The sequence below is a fragment of the Dama dama genome, chromosome 5 (assembly GCF_033118175.1).
Source record: "Dama dama isolate Ldn47 chromosome 5, ASM3311817v1, whole genome shotgun sequence".
In the NCBI taxonomy this organism is placed as follows: domain Eukaryota; kingdom Metazoa; phylum Chordata; class Mammalia; order Artiodactyla; family Cervidae; genus Dama; species Dama dama.
Genome location: NC_083685.1, coordinates 12,360,370 through 12,372,979, shown reverse-complemented (window position 1 = coordinate 12,372,979; position 12,610 = coordinate 12,360,370). Strand labels below are relative to the sequence as shown.

At 49.1% G+C, this 12,610-nt stretch overlaps 1 protein-coding gene across 2 annotated transcripts in view; it reads left to right on the top strand.

Annotated features, from left to right (window-relative positions):
• Positions 1-12,610, top strand: part of RBM19 (RNA binding motif protein 19) — a 118,652-nt gene that overhangs the window by 47,808 nt on the left and 58,234 nt on the right. The window contains exon 22 of one of the 2 annotated variants that reach the window (XM_061141853.1): positions 2,850-4,257. The exons of the other annotated variant lie outside the window; for it this stretch is intronic. Coding sequence (XP_060997836.1) covers positions 2,850-2,868 — 19 coding nt within the window. The 3' untranslated portion in view covers positions 2,869-4,257. Of the gene's footprint in view, positions 1-2,849; positions 4,258-12,610 lie in introns of those variants that run through there. 2 annotated transcript variants of the gene reach the window in all.

Sequence of the window (12,610 nt, the reverse complement as noted above, 5' to 3'; positions counted from 1 at the left end):
GCTGGTTGCCTGGGATTGGGTAGGCGAGAAGGGAAGGATTCTGTGATGGGCCCGTTCTGTGTCTTGTGTGGGCACACGAGTCTACGTGTGATAAAATTGCACAGAACAGAATATTCACACACATGGACACATGCCAGACTGGTGTTTGGGAGCACTGGGAGCACGGAGTATCCGCCCCTGGACCACCTGGGAAGTCCTTTGTGATGTGCTAAGTCACTTCAGTCATGTCCGACTCTCTGTGACCCTATGGACTGTAGGCCGCCAGGCTCCTCTGTCCATGAGATTCTCCAGGCAAGAAAACATGAGTGGGTGGCCATGCTCTTTTCCAGGGGATCTTCCCAGCCCAGGAATCGAACCCAGGTCTCATGTATTGTAGGTGGGTTCTTTGTCATCTGAGCCACCAGATTTATGCATAAATTTGCGTAAATGCACCAGGTTTATGCATAAATTTGGTTATGGAAAAATAGTAAGCTTCGGTTGTTTGCAGTGTGAGTGAACAGGTTAAGTGTTCTGCACCTTTTTTGGAGAGCTAGGGAACCAGCAGGTAAGTTCCTCAGGCTCTTGTCCATCTGCAGACCCATCTCCAGGGCGTCAGTCATGCAGGCTAGGCGGGGAGCCTCAAGGGATCTGGTTGACATGTGAGCTGGATGATACTCGCTTCATTTCAGAGGCCTGCTTTGCAGAAAATCCACGCCAGACTCTGCTTCTGTTTGTTTTTTTTTTTTAACGACCCTGCTCCCCCTCTACCAATAATACGTCTACTCAGGGGCGGTCAGAGGCTGTAAAAGTGACTGCGGCGCTTGCCCACAAGCGGTGCTCGGGTCACCTGAGTTCTCCTTTTCCACACCGCCCTTGTCCCCCAGTCATCAGAAGTCGGCTGTGAGCTTGGAAAGGAGCCAGTGTGATTTTCCAAGTGAGAACGCCCGGCCAGGGAGTCGGGAGAATTCTGGCTCAGCTCTGCCTGCACCCGCTGCGTAACCTTGGGCACTTGGTGACTTCTTGGAGAGTCTGTTTATTGAGTGACTCAGTGATGGGGTTGGGCGAGACCAGCCAGAGCAGAGGGCTTCCTCCTCTCTCGAGCCAGCACAAACCCGTTGGTCGTGGCTGCTGGAGTTCGATCTCAGAGGATTGTGAGGCTGCCTGGGCTCTGCAGGAAACAGCACTGTAATTGACTAGTGATGTCTGCCACGGACTCGGGCGTGGCGTCTGTGGTAGGCAAGCTGCAGGTATCTGCCGAAGAATATGGTAGTTATCACCCGTCGCTAGAGCTCTTACATTTCCATCTGCCAGACTGAGTGGTGGTGCGGTTCCAAACCCCGACCTGTATGAAAGCCTACTTCACTCTCCTCTCTAAAAAAATAAGAATGAGCTGAGAAGTTGAGAGGCTGTCTCTTCTTGTGGTTGTTCTTTACCTTCCCTTGCGATTCTGTAGATCTGGTCTTCCAGCGCAGCTGCTATTTCCTATCGCTCCATGCCCAGACTCTTTCCAGAGTAGGGTAACGGAGCCCAGACAGTGGAATGGGGCATCCTGGGGAGAACCATGCGGTTCCGAGGTGGGGGGGGGTGGGGAGGAGGCTTTGTGCACTGGCTCCCGCCCACTGCAGCAGCCTGCCCCCACCTCCTCACTCCACGTTCAGTGCCTTTTCAGTTACAAGGTCTCGGCGCTTTGTTTGGGTTTGCAGGAGGGCAGCAGTCGGCTTATTGTTGCCACGGGTAATTGTGCTCTGTGGCTCCTGAACCCTGGCGGTGAACGGCAGCAGGGAGGGAGCCCCAGGAAATCTTGGGACGCCTCAGAGTAAGAGCAGCTTCTGAATCCTCTCCCGTCTCAGAGCTTTCCATGGAAAGGGAGTCCTGCCACACTGCTTTTTAGTTAAGAAATACCTCGTGGGTTTAGCAAATATTTACAAAGCGTCTCTCATGAGGCAGGGACTGTGCCAGGTGCTAGGTTACAGAAACCAACATGAACTCCCGGAAGAGAAGGGACTATCTTGGTTTAGGGAGAAGTGGATACAGGGTTCACTCCATTAGAACTGTCAGGCGAGTGTATGCTCCTCGGTTCTTTGTCTCGCCACAACAAAGATTTGGAGTGACGGACATTCAAGCCCCCCGGCGGGTCACAGCTCTCGGGTCTTGGACAGACCATGTTATAGCTCTCAGGTCTCGAATGGACTGTGTTACAGCTCTTAGACAAATCAGTGTTACAGCTCCGTGTTACAGCTCTATTTTATTTAGAAGATAGCAGGAAAATCCATCTTCAAGGCGTGAGGGCACGTCGATCCAAAGACGCGAAGAGGAGAGTACCCCATCATGCAGGAGAGAGAGAGAGAGCGCACACGCAGGCATAGGGGAGAAAGAGAGAGCCCTTTGGCTCCTCTTTTTATGTTTTTTTTTTCCCCCCCAGGCCTGTCCTATGCAAATCGGGCTTAGGTAGGAGCACTGTTCTACCTGAAGTCCTCACTCCAGTCCTTGGACCTTCCTTTGACCTTCCTCTGTTGTATTTTCGCGGGCTTTTCCCTTCCTTGTCTTTTAGCCACCGCCATTTTGAACTCCTTTTCCCTGTTCTAACTACCTAACAGAACCTCAGGGCAGAGGGCAGGTCATACACATGGTTGGTCTGGTGACTCAGCTTCTCTAGGGCTCAGTGTTCATCTCTGTCCGTGGGTGTGTGCAAAGTTGCTTCAGTTGCGTCCAACTCTCTTGCGACCCTATGGGCTGTAGCCCACCAGGCTCCTCTGTCTATGGGATTCTCCAGGCAAGAATACTGGAGTGGGTTGCCACGCCTTCCTCCAGGGGATCTTCCTAACCCATGGATTGAACCCACATCTCTTGCATTGTCTCCCGCATTGCAGGTGGATTCTTTACTGCTGAGCCTCCAGGGAAGTCCGTTCATCTCTGTAGAATGGCAGGACTAACAGCTGTTTCCAGTTTGCCATAAGGACAAGGTCAATGCTATTGGTGAAGCGCTTGGCCCTTCTACAGTCCAGAGAATGCTGTATCTGGTACCCAGAACTCCCACAGCACACACTGGGAGGGCACTGCTTACTCCCAGCCCTCCTGCTAACTAGCCACATGCTCTTAGAAGACGTACCTTATCTTTCTGCTCCTCCCCAAGGATGCTCAGAAGTGAGGGAGCTTAACAGCACGAAGGTCTCCAGAAAGGTTTTACATTCTAAAGGAGCATTTTGTAAGATCACAGGCCATGGCCATGTTTCTCAAACTTGAGAAATATATAAACTGCCCTCCTTTTAAAAGAAAAATCCTATGGCCCTTCCCCACATAGCAATGATGCAAATATTTTTATAATGATGTTACTCAACTGTGTACAAATGTAAAACCTAGCATCAACCGACAACACTTAACAGTTCTCTTAGGAGCATATAACCAAACACATTTTTACATTAAATACAAACAGAATTCAAAATCAATAACGTTCAAATTAACAACATTTTTTTTCAGTGTGATGGATGATGTTGTTTTGTGGAAACCAAATTCAGAATGTGGGTTTTAATATTAGGAAGATATAGCCGCAGGTCCAGATCTGTAATCGGTGTCCCTACTTTTCTGTCAGTCATACTAATGCACAGGATGCTTGTTTGCATAAGTAAGTATGGGCAGGAGGGGAAGGATTTTTTTTGCCAGTGCAGCATAATCAGATCTCTCTTACCAGAATCTCAGCCAGTCGTCAGACGTCCCTTTTAAGGCAGCGCTGCTCAGTGGTTCTGTAAAGCCATCTCCATTACTTAAGAATAAAAGTTAGCATTATAGTGTCACTGAAAATATCAGTGAATAGGACAACCAGTTTCTTGTCAACTTGAGGACAGAGAAGTGTCCTTCCGGCTGATCGTTCTCTTGTTGCAAGTTGGGCATGTAAAGATAAGTTCAGCACGAAACAGCGTCTGCTCTTACCCAAGTGCTGTCTACCCTGGTACAGGTCTTTTGAGGTTAGCATTCTTGTACCAGGACTCTCCATTAGCACCGTTGCAATGCACACATGTATGCATATATTAAAAATTACAGAGTGGGGTGGATTGGGAGGTTGGGATTGACATAGATACATACGTATGAAATGGATGACTGCTGAGAACCTGCCGTACAGCACAGGGAACTCTGCTCCACGCTGGGTGGTGACCGAGATGGGAAGGAAATCCAAGGAAGAGGGGATATGTGTAAACATCACTGGTTCACTTTGCTGTACAGCGGAGATGAACAGAACATTGTAAAGCAACTGTGCCCCAATAAAAATTAATTCAAAACAAATTACATTCTCTAAATACAAACAGAAAAAATTTTCATTATGCTACAGAAGTAGCTAATCTTCACCACCTCCCTGCCCCTACCCTCGTATATGTCCCCAGGTCGAACTGAGAGGCAGCAGACCTTACAATGAGAAGCTCAGTCCTATTAAGTAGGCTCTTACCATAGTACAAACTTCAGGTCCGAGGCACTTGTGGGGTCCGCTTAGACCTGTAGATCTTTTTCTCTAGCGAGCCCGCTTTTGGTTGAAATGCTACCATTTTTTTCATGCAATTCATGCAGTAGGAATCACTCACTTGGTTATGCAGAGTTCAGTGAAGCTTTTGGAGCTCTGTAGCTTGTCCTCCCTGCTCTTAATTTGCTGGGAAAAGATGGGGGCCAAGACAATCATAGATGTTAAAGCAAGAAGCTGCTCAGTGCAGGGGTTGTCAGAGCTGGAGGCTTTGTGCTAAATCCATCACCACCCATTAGCTTCATAATTCAGAGCACCAGCACTGTAGTCTGTGGCGTCTCCAGAGTTGTGCAGTACTCAACCTGTACCACTGTACGTGGCAACCCTGGGAGTCCATCAGATTGCAGTTTCACTGTTGGCCCCTTCATCACCAGCTGTCAGACTTGGACAGGTCATTTAAATAACCCACATCTCAGTGTCTGCATCTGTAAAATGATTACTAGTACATTCCTGTCAGGATTATTGGGAGGACTCAAGGAGGGGATAAAAGTGAAAGTGACATGCTTCCCAAACTGTGCACCAAGGCACCTTGGGGTGCCTCAGTGAACTCACAGGTGCACTGTGGGTTTTTCAAGAGAAACACAGTGACATCATCAGTCATGGCGCCACCTGCAACTTCAGTTGTTTATACCTATTAATGGTTTATGGGCTTCTCTGGTAGCTCAGACAGTAAATTATCCACCTACAATGTGAGAGACCTGGGTTCAATCCCTGGGTTGGGAAGATCCCCTGGAGAAGGAAATGGCAACCCACTCCAGTATTTTTGCATGGGAAATCCCATGGACAGAGGAGCCTGGCAGGCACAGTCCATGGGGTCAGAAAGAGTCGGACACGACTGAGTGACTAAGCAGAGGCACGTGAATGGTTTAGACTAAAGCTGTTATAACGTCCTAGTGCTCAGTTGTGTCCGACTCTCTGTGACCCCGTGGACTGTAGCCCGCCAGGCTCCTCTGTCCATGGGATTTCCCACGCAAAAATACTGGAGTGGGCTGCCATTTCCTCCTCCAGGGGATCTTCCCGACCCAGGGATCGAACCCGCGTCTCCTCTGTCTTCTGCATTGCAGGCAGATTCTTTACCTATTGAGCCATCGCGGAAGCCCAAGCTGTTATAACCAAACTATTAAGTGTCTCTTTTGACCTAGGAAAGCCATGAGGAAATTACTGAAGTGTCAAGGACACCAGGCATGAACCAAGAACGTTTGGGAAGCTGTGGCCTACTGTTCGGTACAAGTCACAGCTCGATAAAGAAAGGAGATTGTTTTATTATAATTTAACCGGAAAGGCTGTGCCAGCCCCAGGCTTCCGTTTCGTTTCAACTCTTCAGGCATTGTATGTGTGGGATTGGTGTCCTCGATGGCTAGGTTTCCCTTTCTACCTCCCCTCGCTCCACCTCTGCTCACTTGTAAAATGCATTTCAGAACATTGACTTCCCAACTCAGATTTTGGATGAACCCTGGGCGGCCCACAGTCATCTCAAAGGGGTATCGTGAAGCATCCAAAACATAAAAGTCTTTACAAGGAAATGAATTCACTTGAGTGTCCATGTGCCTCACAGGGTTTTTGGCGAAGGCCAGTACCCAAGGCCTCAATTCCGGGGTGGGGGAGAGGGCGTGGCCTTGGCCACCTGACTTGTGCACAGGATGGCCTTGACACCCTCAGCCTTGGAGTTGCACACGCTTCCCCTGGTTGTGGAGTTCCCAGAGCTCCCACAGCAGCACAGTGAGGGGGCCGCTGCCCCGCGGGGATTTGCTGGGCTTCCCCTGCCCTGGGACAGGCAGACACAGCATACTGCAGCAAAGGTATGTGAACCCAGGGCCCAGCATTCTGTGTGTGTGGTTTGGTGGTGGTGGTGTCACTGTTCAGTCACTAAGTCGTGTCCGACTCTTTGCGACCCCATGGACTGCAGCAGGCCAGGCTTCCCTGTCCTTCACTACCTCCCGGAGTTTGCTTAAAGTCATGTCTGTTGAGTCAGTGATGCCAGCCAACCATCTCATCCTCTGTCATCCCCTTGTCCTCCTGCCCTCAATCTTTCCCAGCATCAGGGTCTTTTCTGATGAGTCAGCCCTTCGCATCAGGTGGCCAGAGTATTGGCGTTTCAGCTTCGGCATCAGTCCTTCCACTGAATTGGTTTGGTGTGGTTTGTTTTCATTCTCTTCCTCCTTCTAGCCACCTCTGACCATCTGGCAGGACTGGGGGTATGCCTTAGCCTGCAGATATAAGGTTAAACTCTATGAGCATGCCAATAGGTCAGTTTTGACTGGCAAAAACAACATTTTTACTTAGTTCACCCTAAGTAATTGTTCATCCTTAATTGAATACCTTCCCTGAAACCGTCGGTTCCATGCACTCATATACGTGCTCTCCCTTTTTAATTTTTTTCCTTAAAAAAATTAGTTGCACAACTAAAACAGAAATATTTTTCCCTTGTTGAAAGCTTGAAAGCCAAAGTGTTTAACCACTGCCACCCCAGAGAAATCTACATGATCCATTTGGCCACCCACCCACCCCCACCCCACCCCTGCTTCTAAGTCTTTTCTCGTGCATTCTATATATGTGTGAACCTAAAGACAGCATACACAATTGCATTGGTCCATTTAGACCAAAACAGCACCGTGTTTCATGTGTCATGAAGAGTTTTTCTCTCCTGAAAATGTATCTTGGTGATCTTTCCAGCTTACTCCCTGCCTATAGCTCTGCCTTGTTCTTCTCAATGTCCTATGTCGTGGCTTTACTCTGTGGGAATCATGCAGCCCATCTTACAGATGAGGAAAGTGGAGTTTAGAGTAGAGATAGTCACAGAGCGGGGAGGTGGCAAAGCCATTTCTGACTCCCCAGCCCAGGCTGAATTTCCTCCCCACCAACAGCCTGCTGCGTTGTCCTTTACAGACTAATGTATAACTTCCTCCAACCCAACAAGGCTGCCTGGCACTCCCATCGTTCAGGTAAATGGAGAGTTACCACTGATAGCATAGATGGCCAATTTCCAAGGAATTAGAATAGAATCATGTTGGAACTCTGTGGAGTGTAATTGAATGTTTGATGACTGGGGCCTGTAGGACCCTGGTTCATCATTGCAGATATCAGTTATCACTGTGCGCTGATAGAAACCTTAGTTCACAGGGCGTCCTGGCTGCTGGCCTGAGCGACTCTTATTGTGTGCCGGTCCCCTGTGACAGGCCTTGTCCTCTGGCCAGAAAAGCAGGCTTAGAGAAAGAGACAGTCCTGTCCAGCATCAGAAAGCTCAGGAACATCTCGGGGTGGTGGCTCCCCCAGCTTAGCCTTTAACACCATCCCACCGGGCGTGTCCCACGTGAGCTTCTGCAGAGCACTTTCAGCCAGAGTGTGGACTCTGCAATCAGACCCCACTGGCCTTTGTCACAGCCCAGACCTTCACTCATTGGAAGGAATAGATGTGCAGTTTCTTCCTTTTTTTGGGAAAAGGAATCTCTGAGAGCTGAAGGAGCTTCAAAGTGTCAGCAGCTTGCCTAGGAATCTGTAAAGGGACCTTGTCTTTTTTTCTCTACTTACAAGTAGATTCCTCACCCACTTGCGAAAGGAGTAAGACCTCAGTTCAGTCACTGCAGAAATGTAAGAAAACTGTCAATTGGAAGAAAATTATACTACAGTTCCCATACTGGGGAGTCCTTAAGTAAAGGGGTACTCAGGTCTGAACTCCCTAGCAGTCAAAGCAAGAATGGGAAAAAGCACCAGCACCTGCTAATTCTTAAGCTATCGTCCAGCCCTCTAAAGAGATACTGCTCCCTTGGAGGACTCCCACGGGACTGGCAAGATGAATTTTTTTTTTTAATTTATTTATGTTTTGCATAAATTTACAGCCCTGTTCTGGAATAGAATGCAAAGTTTACACAAAACGTTAAAATGAGCACAGAGCAGCTTTGAGTTATATTCATGAAGTCTTTAAAAATGGGCCCTTCTCTCGTCTGCCCTTTGGGATAACGTGCGTCACTGAGCAGTCTTGAGAAGTCTCGAGTGTGAGGAGAGAAAGGGCTAGAAAGAGGGGGATGAAAGAAGGAAGGTAGTGCCAGGTCAGGAGGAGGCCCAGTCCCATCATCAGCGCCAAGCTTGTGTTAGTGCACCAGCCCACGCTGTGAATGTGTGGTGCATTCTGAGGGCAGCACGGTCCTGTAGAACTCTCTGCAACCGTGGAGATGCGTCCACTCTGGTGACCGTGTGGCCAGTGAGCCCTTGAAACACAGCCAGTGCACCTGAGGAACTGCATCTCAGTGTTGTTTAGTTGACCCTTAAATAGCAAATGTTTCTCCTCTCAATTTGAAATAGTCACATGTGGCGGTGGCTGCCATGCCAGGCAGCACAGTATGAAAACGTTCATACCTTTTGATCTGGTGATTATGTTTCTAGAGTTTTATCCTAAAGAAACGATCAGAGGTATGGACAAACTTGCTACACAGGGATCTGCCATGAAGGATTGTTCATGGCAGTGAAAAACTGGAAACACTATTAATACTCAGCAGTGAGAGAGGATGGGTTGAGTAAATTTTTGAATGGAATGCCAGAAAGACATCAACAGCATTCATAAAGAACGCAGACGAGAGGGGAAATGCTTTTGTCCAGCAATTAAGTAAAAGAAGCAAGCATCCAAATAGGGTACAGTGTGATCTCCAAGTAAGCACGGGTAGAAAAAAGACTGGAAGGAAGTGCTCCAGAATAACAGTTGCTGTTGGTGGGTTTATTGTCACTTCTTATTTCTATCTCTGCATTGCTGTGCGTTCGGCAGATTGCCTACATGAGTGTGAAGGTTGCTTTAGATTCAGAAGGAAAATTAGTTCTTCAAAATAAGACAGAATAAGATGGCTATCCATTGCTCTGAGTTTCAGGGGCCAGGAGGGTGGTGTGTGAAGGGTGTTTCTTGAAATATCCTGGTCAGACTCAAGACCCGGTTCACTTGTAATAGATCCTCTGAGTGACTCCTAGCTTTCTCTCTTCCCCATCTCTGTTGCCTATTGCCCTGAACACCAAAGCCAACCCTTTAAAAAAAAAAATCTATTTGCATTCAGTAGAGCCAGGATAATATACCACTTTAGTGGGGTTTTCTCTTTTTTTTTTTTTGCTCAGCACTTTACAGAATTTCAAAACTCTTTCATATTCAAAACTCTATTGCATCTTTCTCTGTTATTAGTAAGGCAGAGCTGTTGTTGCTTTGGCTGCGCCAGGTCTTAGCTGTGGCATGCAGGATCTTTAGTTACAGCATGGGGAATCCTAGTTCCCCAGCCAAGGACCGCACCGGGGCCCCCTGCATGGGAAGCTCGGAGTCAGCCGCTGCACCACCAGGGGAAGTCCCAAGGCAGAGTTTTACTCTCTTTAAAATTCTCTCTTCTGATAAGAAATGTCACCTCATTCCAGAGCCTTTGGAAAACCTAGCACAAGCCAAAGAAAACCTCGTCCACCCCCACCGTGAGACACAGCAGTTGGCTTGGCGGGTGCCTTCCCGCGTCCTCTTTTATACGGCTCTGTAGTCAGGGCAGGTATTAATATCACCGCCTCACACATGAGGAGACAGCAGGTCAGCAAGGTTAAGTGCCTCGCCTGGGGTCTCGTGTCTGGTTAAGTGGCAGAACCGAGCCCAAGCCTGAGTTCTAGTCTGCGTCCTTTCCCTGGCTCTCTAGGTGAGGTTTGACGTGGCCCCCAAACAGGCTCCTCACCTATTCACGGGACGCTGAGAGCCTCTTGTCCTTCCGAGTGCAGCACTTAAAAGCTGCCTATAATGGCTCAGCTCACAGAGTAAGTTACACCGGGCTGATCCTTTCTTTATGGGAGTTTACTCTTCAAAGTAGGCACGAGTGACACAGACGGGGTTATTCAAGACGCGCATTGTCGCACACACAACGGAGTAAGCTAAATGTTTACCCGACACATGGATGGGGGAATAAAGGCTTTCTGCAGAGAAATGAGTGGGAAGAAAGAGAGAGAGTCATGTGGAAGAGGTTTTAATCCAGGCAGCATGATTGCACTTCCCCAGGACAATTATACTCTGCCTACCTTGAATTTAAATAAAGTCCCTTCAATGGCTTGTTTGCAAAAGCGCTTTTTTTTTTTTTTTAAATTTCACCCCAGCCTGAGCCGTCACCTCAGCTTCTCTGAGTATAGCCAAGCTCAACCCAGAATGGTTTAAAAAAAAAAAAATCACAGTGGATTTCTAAGGGGCTCCAGAGTGTGGCGTGTGCGCTGGAATTTTCAGAGGTGTTCCGTATCCTCAAGTGAATGAATGTTACGGCCCCTGCCTCCTCTCCCACCTGGAGGATCCCAGCCCTGCCTTAGATCCCAGGCAAGGGTTGGTCCCAGCCAATGAGAAGGGAGTTTCAGATCCTTTCTAAGCCCCCTCCATCCTATGGAACACAGGGAAGTGCTGACCACACACTTTGTGTTCCCCGGGGCTTATTTGTGTTTTTCTATACAAGCTGTGCTCACGTTGGCTTCCCCAGGGGAGTAACAGCCTAAGTTTGAAGGAAAGAGTTGGCTTGATAAATAAAAACACAGCCCAGCAGATGGTGATGCGAGGGGGCAGGGGGTGGGTGTGAGGCATCCCAGGAAGGAGCCTCCCCCTCCCCGGTTCTCTCCCCGGAGCTTCTGACTCAGCCACCCTGGATGAGTGGACAGAAAAGAATCCCCACGCACACACCCGTGGGTTGTTTCCACTCAGAGATTCCATCGGCACATCCAGCCACATCTCAGAGTGGGCAGCATTCCCTTTGGGGAAGGATGGTGGACCCATTCTGAAATCCCGTGGGACTCCCTTTAAGAGAAAAGGAATGGGGACCGTCTTCCACATCTTGGTGGTTTGGGGTTTTTTCCTTAACCCAGCTCTCCTCTGTCCGGGCCAACACTCATCTCTAGCATCCCTGACCCCGTTCCCCACCGCACCCAGAAGCCTGCAGCGGGGGCGGTGGGGGGGGGGGGGAGCAGAACAGCAGCGCGTCCCCGCTCACGAAGTCGTTCATTTGTATCTCATTTTTGAGTTATTATCGAGCCGCCAGTCGTGAGAGTGTTTTGACAGCAGCTGTCAGCAAGGTGCAAGCAGCTGCCATCGCCTCCGATTGGCTGAAGACACCTATGGCAGCGTGCCGAATAACATCCCAGCCCGTCTCGCCCCCTCCCCAGCCAGGGATCCGGGGGACCAGGGTGCCAAGGGGAGAAAAAGCAAACAGAAGAGCAGAGAAGGGAGACCACCCCGGCCACTCGAGGCCCCCAGGCAGCCAGCCCTGCTCTCAGCCCAGCAACATCCGGAATCCATAGCATGTTTTCTGACTCCCGCTAGAGAAGACGGCCATAAAAGACTCAGATTGTGTCTCGCGTTTTGTGTAATTTATTTTATTGGAGGTTTTTGGGCAGTGAGGGTGGAGAGGATGAGAGAGGATCCATCCAAACAACCATTTAGGCTTGTCAGAGTTCATTTATTGAATTAGCGAGGTTACCACTTCCGGGCTCCCAGCTGCCAGCCCGCGAAGCTGGGCTGGATGGAGCCTCAAGCCTGGAGCCGGGGAGGGTGGTACCAAGCAGAGAACCAGGCGCTCCGATCAATTAAGGTGGCTTTTTTTTTTTTCCTCCCTCTGCTCAACTGAAGTGCAGAGGAATGTGTGTGTGTTTTCCCTTTTTCCCTGAAGAGTCTCCTTCTCTCTGTAATATCAGTCGTTCCACATGTTTCTTTCTAAGCGCCGTGCATCCAAGCAGGGAATAAATAATGCTTTGTATTCACTGCCTTTTACCTAAGCAGTTTAAAATTCATTCTTTTCTCTTCTTCTTTTTCGTTAAGTACTGGGGTGCAGGGGGGGAGAAGAATGTGAGCGACACCAGAGAGCAGCTGTTTCGTGATCAGGAAGCGAGCTCACTTCTGCCTTAAATCGAGGGCCCGTGGGGTAGTCGCAGAGACACAGCGACTGCAGGAGAATGTAATCTTTATGTACCAGGCAAGGAGCCCGTGTGTCATTCTTGTTTCCTCCCCCCAAAAACTTCCCACATCAACTCAGACTTCCACGATAGGGGTCTCTTACTTTGGGTTTCTGCCGCCGCAGTCAGACTTGGGGCTGAGATGGTTTGGGCGTTACCAGCCGGGTACCCACCTCCTCCCTGCAGAGTTCCCTCACCTGT